We start from the raw sequence: 17,306 nt of genomic DNA, 5'->3' as shown, positions 1-17,306 counted from the left end.
GACCTAACTCAAGACAGTCACTGCTATTGTTTCTTCCCACAAAGAAGCCAACAACAACAACAAATAAAGTGAAGGGAGGGTGTGAACAGCTGCAGCAAGAGCAATCCAGAAAAAGGGGAATGGTAATAGAAAACAAAGGGTACACCCCTAACACACCCACTAGAGTCTAGACCTTGATAGGACAAAACTACACATCTACCACCCAGCAACTATACCCAAAATTAGCCCCTTGCCCCCAAATGTGCTCTGACCCATAGCCTAGAGTAGGGTTGGGCAATAAGCAGCCCCCAGCTGTGGTAGAACTACACATCCCAGCATGCCCTGCCACAGTTTTGCTATTTGGCTTGTTGCAAGGCATGCTGGAATGTACAGTCCAACAACAGCTGGGGAGCTGCTTACTGCTCACCCCTGGCCTAGAGGCTTAAAATTTGGCAGGCATATTTATATGCCTTCTGTCCCCTATATCTTGGCAATTGGTACTGCTATAGATGGTGAAATCATGGTCTGGGAGAGGGGCCCAGAGATTGAGAAGTCCAAGCTCCAGATGCTAGAGATGGAGCAGAATGAACAGAAGATAAGATCTAGGGAGGCTCTATTACAGAGGATGGGAGATGAAGTCCCCTCTGACCTGGGACAGACTGCGGCCCCGGCACCCCTCTGAGCACACAGTCGCGCATGAAAAGGGGTGTGGCCACGCATCACAGGGCGCGGATCGGTGAGATCTCTGCATGATGGCCGAGCCAAGCACTGGGAGGCAGAGCTGTTTGGCCAGGCTTTTGGGTAGGGCCATCCTTCCAATCTTATGGTATTGGCCAGAAATTCTAGATGGCCAATGCAGCCCTTCCTGCGAGAGACTAAAGAGGTTTTGTGGCAGCAGTGACAGTGGGGCTGTGAATGAGGATGTTGGAATCACCTCATATGAGAGTAGGGAGGGGAGAGGGGATAAGGTACTAAGTAAAAAGCCAGAAAGTAAATTGGGAAACTGGACCTGGGGACATGAGAAGTAGGATGGGTTCCAGGCGAGGACTCAGAAGGCTCAGTATGGAGAACGTAGGACGTCTATTCTGCAACTTATATGTCTGCAGGTACTGAACGCTATTAGGGGGTATATTTACTAAGCTTTGTTAGGAGATAAAGTGAACGGTGATAAGGTACCAGCCAATCAGCTCCTAACTGGCAATTTTCAAACACAGCCTGTGACATGGCAGTTAGGAGCTGATTGCTGGTACCTTATCACCGTTCACTTTATCTCCTAACACAGCTTAGTAAAAAGATCCCATAGGGCATAGAGCTGAGCTAATGTGCAGCCAACACTAACTACCCCCCACCACCATACGCCACCATACTTCACAGAGACCCTAAGCTTTCTGCAGTACGCATCTAATGGGCAGTCATCCTGATTGTTCTGCAACGAGACGATGAATGAGGGTGGCACGATGGCCACATCGCAGCATGGACTGCCCTTGACCAGATACTTGGTAGCAGAGGGACCTGTATGGCTGAAGAGGGTACTGGGTAGAATTATGTGCTGATCACATCCTGTACAACGTGTAACCAATCATGGTACCAAGTGCAGAGTCACCTGACCAACCACAATGACTGCTGCAGTTCCACTGAGGCTTCCCTAACCTTATACAGCATAACCCAGCACGGCTGTGGAAGTACCCCTAGTGTTAATGGTAAAATTGGACACTGATGCTCAGACTTGATTTATTATGGAAAATGTAACGCAAATGACCATGATGTACTTGTAGCCCCCAACTCATAGACGTGTCTGACATCACCAACTGTACAAAATCATTGTAAATGCGGCACTCCAAAATACGTAATATAATATGAAGTGTTACCTCCACTCTGCCTCTAGGTGGAGACACTCGTACTTCTCCTGCACCTCGCCCACAGACATGTCCGGGTGCAGCCAGTGGATCTCATCGGATTTCAGGTGCTTTAGACGCAGACCGTAACTCTCCACATGCTGGATGTCAGGACCGATGCGACCGCTCATGAGGATCGAGGTGATGATTTCCTGCGCAACAGAGCAAGATCAATACACTCCCCATGAGAATACACCACATCAATTCACGAGTAAAACAGCGTGGGCCTCAGTCATGTCCCAAATACCTAATAAACTGATCGTCTTCACCATAAAATGGATTAAACCAGCTCACAAAATGGCTGCCACCACCGTGGTCAGGTGACTGACAAACTTATACATAATAATACTGGATTCAGTTCTACCAGTCTTCATCTCTATGCAATTGCATATTATCAGGATGTTGTCAGAGACTAGAATTAATGATAACATTCTGTTTTTTACAGAGCTATTCCTACCTCTTATAATTCTATAGTGAGGGCACCTAAATCAGGGCAGTTTACAGCTTAACCCCACTGTTCTACTAACTGATGTCCTTTGCACACTATTCTCTTCATTAGTCTGCATCCCGGCGTGCGGAATACCGACGGTCTAAAAACCGGCGCTGAAATCACAACATCATCGGGATCCTGGCACCAGCTGACATCTCGAAGGTAAGTATCGGGCGTTAGGGGGGGAGTTAAGGTGCGGGGTTAGGGTTAGGCATTAGGGGCAGGGTTAGGCACTAGGGGGGAGGATTAGGTTTAGTGTGCGGGGAGGGGAGGGGGAGGTGGAGGTTAGGTTTAGGCACTAGCGGGGAAGGTAAGGTTTAGGGTGCGGGGAGGGGAGGGGGAGGTTAGGTTTAGGCACTAGGGGGGATGTTAGGTTTAGGGAGCGGGGAGGTGGAGGTTAGGTTTAGGCACTAGGGGGGAAGGTAAGGTTTAGGGTGCGGGGAGGGGAGGGGGAGGTTAGGTTTAGGCACTAGGGGGGAAGGTAAGGTTTAGGGTGCGGGGAGGGGAGGGGGAGGTTAGGTTTAGGCACTAGGGGGGAAGGTAAGGTTTAGGGTGTGGGGAGGGAAGGTGGAAGTCAGGTTTAGGCACTAGGGGGGAAGGTAAGGTTTAGGGTGCGGGGAGGGGAGCGGGAGGTTAGGTTTAGGCACTAGGGGGGAAGGTAAGGTTTAGGGTGCGGGGAGGGGGAGGTTAGGTTTAGGCACTAGGGGGGATGTTAGGTTTAGGGTGCGGGGAGGTGGAGGTTAGGTTTAGGCACTAGGGGGGAAGGTAAGGTTTAGGGTGCGGGGAGGGGGAGGTTAGGTTTAGGCACTAGGGGGGAAGGTAAGGTTTAGGGTGTGGGGAGGGGAGGGGGAGGTTAGGTTTAGGCACTAGGGGGGAAGGTAAGGTTTAGGGTGTGGGGAGGGAAGGTGGAGGTCAGGTTTAGGCACTAGGGGGGAAGGTAAGGTTTAGGGTGCGGGGAGGGGAGGGGGAGGTTAGGTTTAGGCACTAGGGGGGGATGTTAGGTTTAGGGTGCGGGGAGGTGGAGGTTAGGTTTAGGCACTAGGGGGGAAGGTAAGGTTTAGGGTGCGGGGAGGGGAGGTGGAGGTTAGGTTTAGGCACTAGGGGGGAAGGTAAGGTTTAGGGTGCGGGGAGGGAAGGGGGAGGTTAGGTTTAGGCACTAGGGGGGGATGTTAGGTTTAGGGTGCGGGGAGGTGGAGGTTAGGTTTAGGTACTAGGAGAAGGGTTAGGCACTAGGGGGGAGGATTAGGTTTAGGGTGTGGGGAGGGGGTGGTTAGTTTTAGGCACTAGGGGGAGACATAGAGTTAGGCACTGGGGAGGGAAGGGTAGGGGTAAGAGTTAGACTTACCTTCTGCCCTTATGGGTGTCGGGATTTGGACTGTCGAGATGCCGCTGACGGTATTCTGACCAGCGGCATACCGACCTCCGGGATCTCAAACCCGACCCCCTAAAGGTAACCTAGAGTCCACTTCCAAGCAATCTGAGTTTCTGCAGAGAAAGCAGAGTTAAGGTGTGTACACACTGGGCGATTAAAGTGGACGACTGAACGATAAGGATATCGTCCATTTTTTACACCAAAACGATGAACGATGACGACGATGCCCGTTCCCGCGGGTCGTTAGTCATTGTCGTTCATCGGGCAAACATGCAGGCCGATATCGTCAGGTTGCTGCAGGTTGGGTAATGGGGGAGAGAGCCCGGCACTGAACGATATCGTTAATGATATCGTTCAGCGGGTGTGCGACATTGAGCACACCCTGCCTTAGTGTGGGATGTTTGGTGTTACAGGGTCATTCCGCTATGAAACATCATGCACCAGAGAATCATTCGTTCCACCGGCCAATCCTGAAGCCTTACACACATGGAGGAACCAGGCAAACTTGTCCTGTCTTATATACAGATGTGTCCACATACAGTACATCTTACCTTCCTGCGCTACAAATCGTGTAAAACGTAATGCGGCAGCACCACGTGACTCGCTAGGGCCGGAGCGTCTTTTCCTGCAATTTTTTACCTTCAAATATGTCTTATGATATATGGAATATACGGTATTCTGGACCTCATTCAGAGTCGGTCGTTGCGGCCGCATGGTCGTAAGGTAAAAGGGGCCGGATATGCAAATGAAGCGCTCGCAAGTTGCGTCGTTAAGATGGGATCGTTAGCTGGACGAGCGAGGGGAGGATGCGACCGTAAGAGTTTAAAAATGCCCCCTTCTCCTTTGCAATACACATCTCCGGGCATATAAGGATTAATCAAGACCATTCGAGAACCATCGGAGCTGGTCGTAGAGCTTAAGGTTGACCATACCCTCTCTTAAGCACTACGATCAAGTCAGCGTAAAAACCTCCCATGTCACATGTGCCATGATGCTACTTTGTTAATTATGCACTCCCATAAAACGCCGTTTGCATAGTCAGGCACACCTGCGTTCAGATCTCCACTCCCCCGTTCACAAGCACCTTCCCCTGTTACCACCCACAAACGCCTCATCCTGTCACTCAAAGTAACGACCTGGCCAAGTTGAAAGAGAGAGCAATTTCTGATCATAATAGCTAGTTTGCGCACGCACATTGCGAATTTTACGCATGCGCAGTTTAGCGAACATCGGCGGCGTACGACCGTGCGGCCGCAACGACCGACTGTGAATGAGGTCCACTGTGTGTGACTGCGGGTGTATCTGCATGTGAAATGCTACATTATAGTGTCAGTGGCTGTGATAATGTAACGTAGCATTTTGCATGCAGATGCACCCGCAGTCGCACATATAATATATGCATGCCGCACATCATTTTAATCAGCAGGAGCTGCCTGTGCGTCATAGTCACATAGATTTGTGAATAGGATGCATTTGAAGGTGAGAAGTCACACGAAAAGAGACTCGGGGCTACCGAGTCACGCCACGGCATGGCACGACTAGAAGGGCTGTTTAACACGCAAGGAAGTAAGATTATTACACTTGGTATAGAGATCTATCAAACCCTGGAGCGTAATAAGCAGCTGGTTAATGTAACCCATATTGTAGCATACAGTAGAGCACAGCGACTGTAAATTGATTCTGTAACAAAAAAATTGAGACGCCGGCTACAGTAAATACACGGTGCTCAGACATGGCACAAACCAGTCATTACTGATAACCCGCATGTGGTTCATTCAATGGCACTAGAGAGCGGAAAGAACCAGCAATTAGTACATAAGTGTTTCTGCTATATTACTGGCATTATTCTGCATTATGGGCCTGATTCAGACACACTCGCGAGCGGCTGTCCACTCGCAAGTGGGTCGATGTTATGGACTGAGCATGCGCACGACGGAGGGAGCTCCGTCGTGCGCATGCGCCAGACGCGACGAGCGAAGGAAAGTCCTTCGCTCGTTGTGTCCGATCAAAGGGGGCGTGCTGTCAATGTTGATTGACAGCACGCCCCCTTTGGTGGGCGTGCCGGGGGCGGGCCTCCCTGACGGGGGCGTTCCCATGGGAACGCCTCCCGTCAGAAGCCGGCCCACTGACATCACTAGTGATGTCAGTGGGAGTGATTTTGGCTCTGATAGAGCTGGTCGTAGAGCTTAAGGTTGACCATACCCTCTCTTAAGCACTACGATCTAGTCAGTGTAAAAACCTCCCATGTCACATGTGCCATGATGCTACTTTGTTAATTATGCACTCCCATAAAACGCCGTTTGCATAGTCAGGCACACCTGCGTTCGGATCTCCACTCCCCCGTTCACAAGCACCTTCCCCTGTTACCACCCACAAACGCCTCATCCTGTCACTCAAACTAACTACCTGGCCAAGTTGAAAGAGAGAGCAATTTCTGATCATAATAGCTAGTTTGCGCACGCACATTGCGAATTTTACGCATGCGCAGTTTAGCGAACATCGGCGGCGTACGACCGTGCGGCCGCAACGACCGACTGTGAATGAGGTCCACTGTGTGTGACTGCGGGTGTATCTGCATGTGAAATGCTACATTATAGTGTCAGTGGCTGTGATAATGTAACGTAGCATTTTGCATGCAGATGCACCCGCAGTCGCACATATAATATATGCATGCCGCACATCATTTTAATCAGCAGGAGCTGCCTGTGCGTCATAGTCACATAGATTTGTGAATAGGACGCATTTGAAGGTGAGAAGTCGCACGAAAAGAGACTCGGGGCTACCGAGTCACGCCACGGCATGGCACGACTAGAAGGGCTGTTTAACACGCAAGGAAGTAAGATTATTACACTTGGTATAGAGATCTATCAAACCCTGGAGCGTAATAAGCAGCTGGTTAATGTAACCCATATTGTAGCATACAGTAGAGCACAGCGACTGTAAATTGATTCTGTAACAAAAAAATTGAGACGCCGGCTACAGTAAATACACGGTGCTCAGACATGGCACAAACCAGTCATTACTGATAACCCGGCATGTGGTTCATTCAATGGCACTAGAGAGCGGAAAGAACCAGCAATTAGTACATAAGTGTTTCTGCTATATTACTGGCATTATTCTGCATTATGGGCCTGATTCAGACCCACTCGCGAGCGGCTGTCCGGTCGCAAGTGGGTCGATGTTATGGACTGAGCATGCGCACGACGGAGGGAGCTCCGTTGTGCGCATGCGCCAGGCGCGACGAGCGAAGGAAAGTCCTTCGCTCGTTGTGTCCGATCAAAGGGGGCGTGCTGTCAATGTTGATTGACAGCACGCCCCCTTTGGTGGGCGTGCCGGGGGCGGGCCTCCCTGACGGGGGCGTTCCCATGGGAACGCCTCCCGTCAGAAGCCGGCCCACTGACATCACTAGTGATGTCAGTGGGAGTGATTTTGGCTCTGATAGAGCCAAAATCACTCCGGAGCTTGCGGTTGAAAACCTCAACCGCAGGCTCCGGATCGCAAATTCGATGGTCGCGATGGTCTCGACCACCGCGACCATCACAATGCACGCTCGTATAGCCTGTGGGTGGTGACCCACAGCTATACGAGCGTCCAGGAGGACGCTCCATGAAAATGGAGCCCGGCCCTCATTCAGAGCGTGCGCTCTGCTCAGAGCGTACGGCTCTGAATGAGGGTCAAATTCAATTAGAGGCAAAAAGCCGCGATCGGCGAAAAAGTTTTGCCTATTGCCGCTCTTCGCCTGTTTGCGTCTAATCTCCAAATTCAATTTCAGGACCAATTCGCCTCATTGGAAACTCTGTGCCTGATTCAGACCCGGTCGCAAGCGCTGTGCGCTCGCAACCGGGTCGTTGGTGGGCCAGTGCACATGCGCACGACGGAGCCGGCTCCGTCGTGCGCATGCGCAAGACCCGGATAGCGACGGGCACTCCGTCGCACTGGGTCTCGCAACAAAGGGGGCGAGCTGCCGATGTTGAGTGACAGCTCGGCCCCTTTGGTGGGCGGGCCGGGGGAGTGGCTGCCCAAACGGAGGCGTTCCCATGTTAGAGCCGAAATCTCTCTGGGGCTTGCGGCAACGAGACCCTACCACAAGGGTCTCGTTGCAAGCCCGATGGACACGATGGTACTCTTGACTATCACGACCATCTTCCTGGCCGCTCGCTATAGCTGTGGGTGGTCACCCACAGCTATGCGAGAGGCCAGGAGGCCGTTCTTAAAAAAAAAATAGCCCGGCCCTGATTCAGAGCGAGCGCTCTGTCAGAGCGTCCGGCTCTGAATCAGGGCCAAAGTTCATTTATTAGGGCTAATAGTACACATCTGTAATGATTTCCAGTGTCAGTGAGTCTTATTTTGAGGTACAGACTGATTCCCTCAATCTTTTTAGGACTTTCCGCCTGTTATGCATTTGCCGATTTACGTTTTTCCTGTTCTGTAATTGAATAGGGCAAATCGCGGAGACGCGCATACCGCAAATTTGCGTCTCAAACAGGCGAATGCGGCGGAAAGTGCAATAGGCAAAAAGTCTCCGGGCCTTATGGTGCATACACACGGTCAGATATGTCAGATGAACAATTGAATGATTTGCAAATGATTGAACGATTTTTGACTGTATTAAAATGAATGGAAATCCAAAACTGACTGCAAACACATCAGATGTCAGATATCGTTATCTGACAATCGGGAAGGCGCATAGTTCATCCTTGCACACAAGTCAGATTTTCCTTCAGATCTGAACGATTGTTAAAATCGTTATCGTTCAGATCTGAAGAAAAATCTGACCGTGTGTATGCACCATTAGTCTTAATATTTACTGGAGACTTAACTACAGATGTGCTCTCATACACCTAGCCCCAATATGCCTCATGGCACGACTGAGGGGCGTTTTAAGAGAGGAGGGGGCCCGTGTGCACACTCAATGCTGGCACCCTCCTCTCTCCGGTGGCCATTTTCCGGGGACAGCAGGGAAAATGTCGGCCATTTTCCCAGTGATTTTTGCTGCTGAGCAACATTACGGACAGGTATGTATTAGACTATATGGGTGCAGGGTGTGCGGTGTGGATCCCCCTGAACCAGGGGCCTGTGATACCCACACAGTAATTAGTCTGTGAGAAAAAGCCGCGGTTACTGAATCATAGCGCTTTCTATACTTATTCAGACTTGTACACAGATGTCGCACATCAAATTGATCAGTGTAATGTAGCAGAGTAGATTTGCCGTTCCCAGTTGTTTTATCATTGCAAATAAGATGCGCATTTTGAGTGAAAAAGAGGCTTGACGCATCCGAGTCGCCCCAGGGACCTGGTGAGCCAAGAGGGGCTATTTGGCTCGACTAAAGCCACTGTGTATAAGGACATGTCTAGGGCTGGATTGCCCACCTGGCAGAAGTGTCGATGGCCAGGTGGGCCGTACCGGCCAGTGTCGCTAAGGAAGGGGGGGGGGGGCGGTGAAGTGTTGATTTGGTGCCGGGCACACTGGTATCCAGCAGATCTTAAGAGACAGTGCCGCCATCGTTTATAATCTGTAGCGGCTGCCGGTCCGCAAGCTCAGATTGCCTTGCGGCATGCGCCAGATTCGAAATGCCGGCGACAATGTCTCTCCATGGCTGCGGCTGCATGCTGGTGGCCCGGCACCAAATTCACCTGCTGCAGCTGGTGGCACACAGGGGGAGGACAGAGGCTGAAGCAGGAACAGGGGGAGCGGATGTAAGAGGGTGCTGAAGGGATACTGGGGAATTGTCATAATGTGTAAGGGGTGTTACTGTGTGGCCTAATGTTATAAGGGGCATTACTGTGTGGCATAATGTGTAAGGGGCATTACTGTGTGGCATAATGTGTAAAGGGTATTACTAAGTGGCATAATGTGTTATAATAGGCATTCTTTTGTATTATAATGTATAAGGGGCACTACTACTGCATGGCATAATGTAGGTACAGCTACCATGTTTAGAGGGAGTACTACTGTGCGACATAACGTGAATGGGCACTTTATGGCGTAATGTGAATGGACTATGTGTGGCATAACTTGAATAAGGGACACTACTGGGCAGTGTAATGTGACTAAGGAGCACTACTGTGTATCATAATTTGAATTGGGGATACTATTGTGTGTTCACTCCCCTTCCTAGCGAGACCACATCAGTTTTTTTCATTGCGCGCTCTCCCTGCTTCAGTTGTGAATGGCCGGGCACCAAAATGTGTAGTTACAGCTCTAATTCTGTGTGCACAGATGTGTCCTCCTCTGTGTTCAGCAGAGAATGAGGTATACGTGTATGTTGTTCAATAATTAACTATATTTGTAATGATTTTAGTGTGAGCATAGACTAAAAAGTGGGAGGAGTCATGAATAGTAAGGGGAGGAGTCTATGCCAGGAGCTGACGTGAGGTAGGCCTGTGTGCTTTAAATGCCAGGGCCTACTTTTAGTCCCAGTGGACACATCTGTGGGTGCACAATGACAGAACTCCTCTTAGAGGGGGACTACATCCAAAATTGGGATTGGTATGAAATACCGCCGGACGACCGGCAACTGAAGATCCCGAAAGGTAAGCATTTTAAGTATAACTATCCTAACTCACTCCCCCCCTAACCCTCCCTTAGGGGTGCCTAACCCTAACCTACCCCCAAGTGCCTAACCCTAAACCGCACTGTAAGTGCCTAAACCTAAACCCCCCTTCCCCTCAGTCTAAACCTAAGACTCCCTAGGGGGTGCCTAATCCAATCCCCCCTTCCCCTAGCCTAACCCTTACCCTCCCGGGGTGGTGCCTAATCCTAAATCACCCCGGGAGCCCCTAACATAACCCCCCCCCCCTGCAGCTGTCCACGCCGGCCACATGGCTTACGTTCCATCGGTATGCTGGGTGGCGTAGGTAAAATGTCAGGCGTCGGGACTTCGACGCCTGTCATTAGACCCCTGCCGTGATTAGACAGTCGGGTAGCCGGCAGTCGGCATTTTGACCGTCGGCTTCCTGACTGCATCCCCCAAAATGACGTCATACTGTTGGGTTAAATTTACGGATTTGCTGTTCTTTTCAAATAGATCTATTTACCCCCCAGAAATATATATAAGTTCCAGATATACCTTTGCCCCAACGCTACTCACAATGCCTAGTAAACGAAAGAAGACACTACAGAGTTGAATACTTAGATCTGTAGCTATAGAAACAACACTACACCGGTTGCCTGCACTTACTATCTAGCAACTAAGTAAAGGTGAAATAAAGTTGTTATAATTAATACTTTGAAACTATAGGCTGGTAATTTGCAATTTAGCGCCCAATATATTATTTAGCGCCCGCGTGACATACACATCATTGCCATATATAGGATAAATACATTAAGAACCTAACTTCTCTAGAAAATGACAATCCAAACCAAAGTCACACTTGTGGGTAGATTAAACACTTGTTGTTAACAAAAGGGAAATTAGAGAAGCCGATTAAGGCCCTCATTCAGAGCCACTCGCTAGCGGCAGTACGCTCGTTCCGAGCGATGTTCGCACATCTGCGCATACGTACGGATCGTTATACGCATGCGCGAACCAGTCAGTGCGGCCGAAATTCATGTGCTCGCAATAAAGCGAGTGCCTGCTATTTTGAGTGACAGAAAGAGGCGTATGTGGGTGGTAACAGGGGAAGGTGCTTGAAAATGGGGAGTGGAGATCCGAACGCAGGCGTGCTTAAAGGTCAAAACGGGCGTTTTATGGGTGTGCATATTTAAAACAGCAGCGTCATTGACCACGTCACTGGGTTTTTTTTTAGCCAGAACTGCTCGCAAGATTGTGGTTGAAAAAACCAACCACAAGAATAGCGAGCAGTTCATACGCTGTTCGATGTACTCGATTAATCTAATAAATAGCGGACATGACGTATGATGCGAGCGGCCAGGGGGCGTTTTTATCAAATAAACGAGCGTATGTTTTGCTCACTCGTTCAGACATGGAGGCGGCAACAGACCGCAAAGAGCGAACGGTTCATTTGAATAGCCACCCTCTTTTTATGAACGAGCGAGCGCTAATTGCGAGCGGCTCTGAATGAGGGCCTAAGTTTGCTAATAACAACCAATCAGCTTCAAATTATCATTTTATAGAATGTACAAGATAGATGATAGCTAGAAGCTGATTGGTTGCTATGGGGTAACACCTCTGCCTGTCTTCTTAAGGACGTTTAATAAATCTCCACCATTGCGTGATGTTTTGATGGAACCTCGCAGCTAATTGAACCTGTCCCATACCATAGTTGACCAATGATCGGGGTCATTACGTGTGTTCACTGGGTGGCGTGCGTGAGCTGGGCTGTCGTTGTCACACCGCCAAATTAAAGTCCCTGGCTGGTTTAGTCACTCACCGACTTTTCCATGACTGTGCCTGAAGTTCCACTAATTATAATCTTTAGGGGATGTTTATAAACCACTGAACTGACGTGGTCGCATGGGAAGCGAACGCAGCCAACTGTGCTACAGCTGACAAGGTGCGACCGCCCCGCCCCACTGTGTTTCTGAAGAGGAAATCCGCTCTACACGTGTGCAGGACGCATCTCCTCTGACTCCCCGGACTCTCCCGCACACCCGTTTTTTCTGACTGGTCTTGCAGGAAAAAATCATCAGTTAAGTGGTTAAAGAATATTTGCAAGATATCCCCCCAAAACACTCTTTTTTTGGGGAGGGTGGGGTACCCGCAAATATTACGGATCCCTTGGATGTACCATGGAGCGACTCCTATATCTGCCGCTGTCCTTCCATTTCCATTTATAAATGCAGCCCCCATAGCCACTAATCTGTCGGACTGACCAAGCTCCCGAGGGCGGAGAAGATGGCATTGGCCCATAGTGGCCTATGGGCTATTCTGTCACACAGCTTACCAGAGAGGCATGTCCCGGATCTATCCGGAGCGAGAGTGCAGAGTGAGCTCTTCACCATCTCAGAATGTGAATTTAGTTGCTATTATCTTATCCCAGCTGCATATAATGTTTGGGATATGATAAATGGTCCCCGCAATGCAGCCAAGACCTAAATAATACACAAATGGAATTAGTTTGGTGATAAATTGTGTGAGAAGAGGGGACTAAAGTAACAGGTAAGAAGGAACCCACGCTCCCTCCGCCTCACAGCAGAGACAGCTCAGCTAATGCGTTTGCCAGCCCACGGTGCAGAGACATAATGGCTGAGAACAATTCCATGGATTTCTTTTATTTCCCGACTTTTCACTCACATTTCTATCCCAGAAGAAAAGCAATGTACAGAGACGAGATAAAAGCTAATAATAGGTTGCTAAAGCTCATACGAGCAGCTGATCGGCGCTCTCCCCGCGCTGACGCACGTCACTAAAAATATATATATATATATGTGTATTCTTTGTCAGGCAGATGTCAGAGTCGGGAGATCTACTGGGTGTCAGCTGCCGTTTGTACTCGCTCTCCCGGGGAGGACTGGTGGGTGCGTGCAGGAAATGACCCGATTCCCAGATCCAATGGAGGAATAACCGGGCTAGGCGGTACTTTGCGTCAGGTCTATGATCACCTACTGTACCCCTGCCCTCGGCAAGCCATGCTACCAGTATATGTATGCACCCCTGTGCCAAACAAGCATTATTATTAGTACTGCTCTACTCATTACAACCCGGGCATATTATGGCCAGTGCTATGTCTAATAAATAATATGATAAAGTAGGGATTATGGGGGGAGATTTATCAAATATTGAGAAAAAGTGGAGAAGTTGCCCATAGCAACCAATCAGGTTGCTAACGGTTATTTATCTAGCACAGCCTTTATCTCTCTCCAAGGGGGGGGATTATATTGAACGTACTGTGCCGGCAGGCGTCGATGCGATACCCGGCTGTGTACATGTCGGCCATATATGGTAGGGCCGATGTCGCAAGTTTTCCCACGCACATCTATGGGGAGCAGGGGGAACCGTGCAATGCCAGCGGCGCCAATGTGCCATTTCAGAACGGCTCATTGCGTCCATGAGTCCATTACATTGAATCAGACCTTTTTAATCAATTTTATATATATACATACACTACCACTGCTTTGGTGGGTGCCTTCTCCTTATACTATATGTCGGATGTTGGAATCGAACAGTGGGCCTGATTCAGACCTGCTCGTGAGCGCTATGCACCCGCGAGTGGGTCGATGTTTGGCCACTGCGCATGTGCACACCGGAGCCGGCTCCGACGTGCGCATGCGCGAGACCCGGCTAGTGACGGGCACTCCGTCGCTACAGGTCTCGCACCAAAGCGGTGCAGCTGTCGATTTTGATTGACAGCTTGCCCTGTTTTGGAGGCGGGTGGGGGGGGTGGTGGCTGGCCAAACGGAGGCGTTCCCGAAGGAACGCCTGCCGTTTGGGGGCGGCCTCACTGACATCAGTGATGTCAGTGGGTGATCTTCTGGCTCTAACAGAGCCGAAAGCTCACTGGGGCTTGCAGGAACGAGACTCTACCACAAGGGTCTCGTTGCAAGCCCCGATGGTCGCGATGGTCGAGACCATCACCTGGCCACTCGCAATAGCTGTGGGTGGTCGCCCAGAGCTAAGCGAGCGGCCAGGAGGCCGCACTAAAAAGAAAAAGCCCTGATTCAGAGCAAGCGCTCGTTCAGAGCGTCCGGCTCTGAATCAGGCCCTGTGTACAGAACACATATATAAATACACACACATACTAATATATATATATATATATATATATATATATATATATATATACTCAGTGACACACATACTATATATACTGTATATATATATATATATATATATATATATATATTTATTATAGAGTACGCTGTAATATTCTGTATAGAGATGTCATCACATATTTGAAGCGTGATGACGTCACCCTGTACAGGCAACTGAGCTACAAGCAAAGTAAATCTTGTTTATTGCAAGGAATAAAGGGGAGATATATCAAACATTCTAAAGAGGATAAGTGGAGACATTGCCCATAGCGACCAATCAGATTCTAGCTATCATATTATATAATGTACTAGATAAATAATAGCTAGAATCCGATTGGTTGCTAGGGGAAATGCCTCCACTCGCCCATATTTAGAAGTTTTGATGCATCGCCCCCAATAATATGTTACTCACAGCACAATAATAACGTTATTAGAAGCCACCTCAGAGTGCTGTAACCTGTATAAGTCTACTCAGGGGGCTGGTAACGTCTCATTTCCTTATATGTAGTATAAGAGGTATATTATTCCTCCTCCGGCTTATGGGAGGTGCTGCAGGTCTGGAGGAGGTCACTAGTCACCAGACACAAAGCTCATTTTACCAAATAAGTGGTCTTTGCAAGAATTTAGGGGGAGATGTCTCAAGCCTTGGAGAGAAATAGAGTGGAGAGAGAAAGTACCAACCAATCAGCTCCTAACTGTCCTCTTACAGGCCGTGCTAGATAAAATGGTAATTAGGAGCTGATTGGTTGGTACTTTATCTATCTCCAAGCTTTGATAAATCTCCCCCTTAATAATGCTCATCTCTGCCGCAGAGCTCACCGCTCACCCGTATCTCGGTGAATATGCTGCACTTCACCAGCTTAAAGTTCTTCATCAGGTTGGAGCTGTTGCTATGGAAACAGACTTTGAGGATCCGCATCTCTTCCTTACTGATCTCCACATCAGATGGCGGCTCGGCGGGTCCATCTGACCTCATAAACGTGCCTCCCCTAGAGCGGCTTATGGGGTCCAGCGACATCCTGGCAGGGAGAGGCAGGGCTGGCTAAGAACTGGACATTATGTGTTACCTGTGAAAGCAAAATGAGATCTTGTCAGACTTCATAGACCACACCGGAGACCGAGCTTATCCCAGCTTCATACATACTAAGGGGTCTATTTACTAAGCCTTCCGTGTAGATAAAATTCCAGCCAACCAGCTTCTAACTGCCATGTCACAGGCTGTTTGAAAAGTGACAGTTAGGAGCTGGTTGGTTGACTTTATCTTCACCCAAGGCTTAGTAAATAGACTCCTGAAGCCTTATGGGAGTGATAAAGTACCAACCAATCAGCTCCTGTCATTTTTCAAACACAGCCTGTAAAGTGACAGTTAGGAGCTGCTTGGTTGGTACTTTATCACTTTCCACTGTATCTCTCTCCAAGACTTAGTGAATCCCCCTATAGACCCTTTATTGCTTAAACATGGGCCCCCATATGTCTAAAGCTGCATACACACACAACGATTTAGTAAATTAACGATTTTAGTAAACGATTTTCGTTAATTTTTTCAAGGGAAAAATGAACGAAAATCGTTCATTTACTAAATGTAATGAACGATTTTTTTGAACTACAAACGATTTTTGCATATTCCCTTACGGAAAATCGTTGGGTTGGTCAGTTTGACTGAACTACAAACTACAAACGTGAACGCGCATAAACGATAATCGTTCATCGTTTTTACTCAGAAAGTGGACGATTTTTTTCAACGACTGAACGATATCGTTATCAATAATCGTTCAAAAAATCGTTGTGTGTGTAATCACCTTTAGAGCAACGTGGCAGCTATTTAGGTGAAAGGTTATTATCTCATAACAAGGAAATATATTGACCAATGAAACTAAGCAGCGATTAATATGAGCACAGCGGCTCGTGTTAGACAGAGCCCGGCGTGGAAATTTGCCGCACTGTGCAACCCCCCCTGGGAAAATGTAAGCCGTGCAAACATCCCTATAGATTGTAAGCTTGCGAGCAGGGCCTTCCTACCTATATATCTGTCTGTTATTACCCAGTTTTGTTCTGTTAATCTTTACAATTGTAAGAAACTGTTAATAAATAAACTTCATAAACTTTGCCAGAGTAGTTAATGGTTTTATCTATGTTGCATTGTATGTATGATGTAGGTTGTGTCTAGAACAATAAAGATGATACAAACATACTGACACTAAAGGCCCCTACACACTGGACGATATTTTGATAGTATTTGGCCAATTCCGACGCATCGGAACGACAAATCGCTCAAATCGTCAAGTGTGAACGCACTATGCGCACTTCCGCTGCGTCGTTCATCGCATCTTCAGAGCTGTACATGCAGGAAGATCTGTCGATCTCGTTAATGATTCCCCTCAGATCGTGCAGTGTGTACACTCTACCGAACGACCAGTCGATATGGTTACATTATATAGTTAACGATCTAACCACCAAACGATGCTCGATATATCGTTTGGTCGTTTGTAAGTTTGCACAGTGTGTATGCTCTATATCGTTTGCCCTGAAGTTCACCCATACGGCACTGGTCACCACCCACACGGCACTGGTCACCACCCACACGGCACTGGTCACCACCCACACGGCACTGGTCACCATCCACACGGCACTGGTCACCACCCACACGGCTCTGGTCACCACCCACACGGCACTGGTCACCATCCACACGGCACTGGTCACCACCCACACGGCACTGGTCACCACCCACACGGCACTGGTCACCACCCACACGGCACTGGTCACCACCCACACGGCACTGGTCACCATCCACACAGCACTGGTCACCACCCACACAGCACTGGTCACATTTACATGTCACTGGTCACCACCCACACAGCACTGGTCACACCCACATAGCACTGGTCATCACCCACACAACACTGGTCACCACCCA

The 17,306-nt window shown here is 48.9% G+C and overlaps 1 protein-coding gene across 5 annotated transcripts in view; it reads right to left on the bottom strand.

Annotated features, from left to right (window-relative positions):
• The window catches only part of PTK2B (protein tyrosine kinase 2 beta), a 277,303-nt gene that overhangs the window by 120,068 nt on the left and 139,929 nt on the right, over positions 1–17,306 (bottom strand). For all 5 annotated transcript variants that reach the window (XM_088447585.1, XM_088447587.1, XM_088447588.1 and 2 more), the window contains exons 2-3: positions 15,219–15,459; positions 1,848–2,026 (exon numbers count right to left, since the gene is read on the bottom strand). In XM_088447585.1, coding sequence (XP_088303711.1) covers positions 1,848–2,026; positions 15,219–15,410 — 371 coding nt within the window. In that variant the 5' untranslated portion in view covers positions 15,411–15,459. The remainder of the gene's footprint in view (positions 1–1,847; positions 2,027–15,218; positions 15,460–17,306) is intronic.

The sequence above is a fragment of the Taudactylus pleione genome, unplaced genomic scaffold, assembly GCF_031769625.1.
Source record: "Taudactylus pleione unplaced genomic scaffold, aTauple2 ptg000434l, whole genome shotgun sequence".
NCBI classification, from domain to species: domain Eukaryota; kingdom Metazoa; phylum Chordata; class Amphibia; order Anura; family Myobatrachidae; genus Taudactylus; species Taudactylus pleione.
This window is presented reverse-complemented; position numbering and strand designations above follow the sequence as displayed.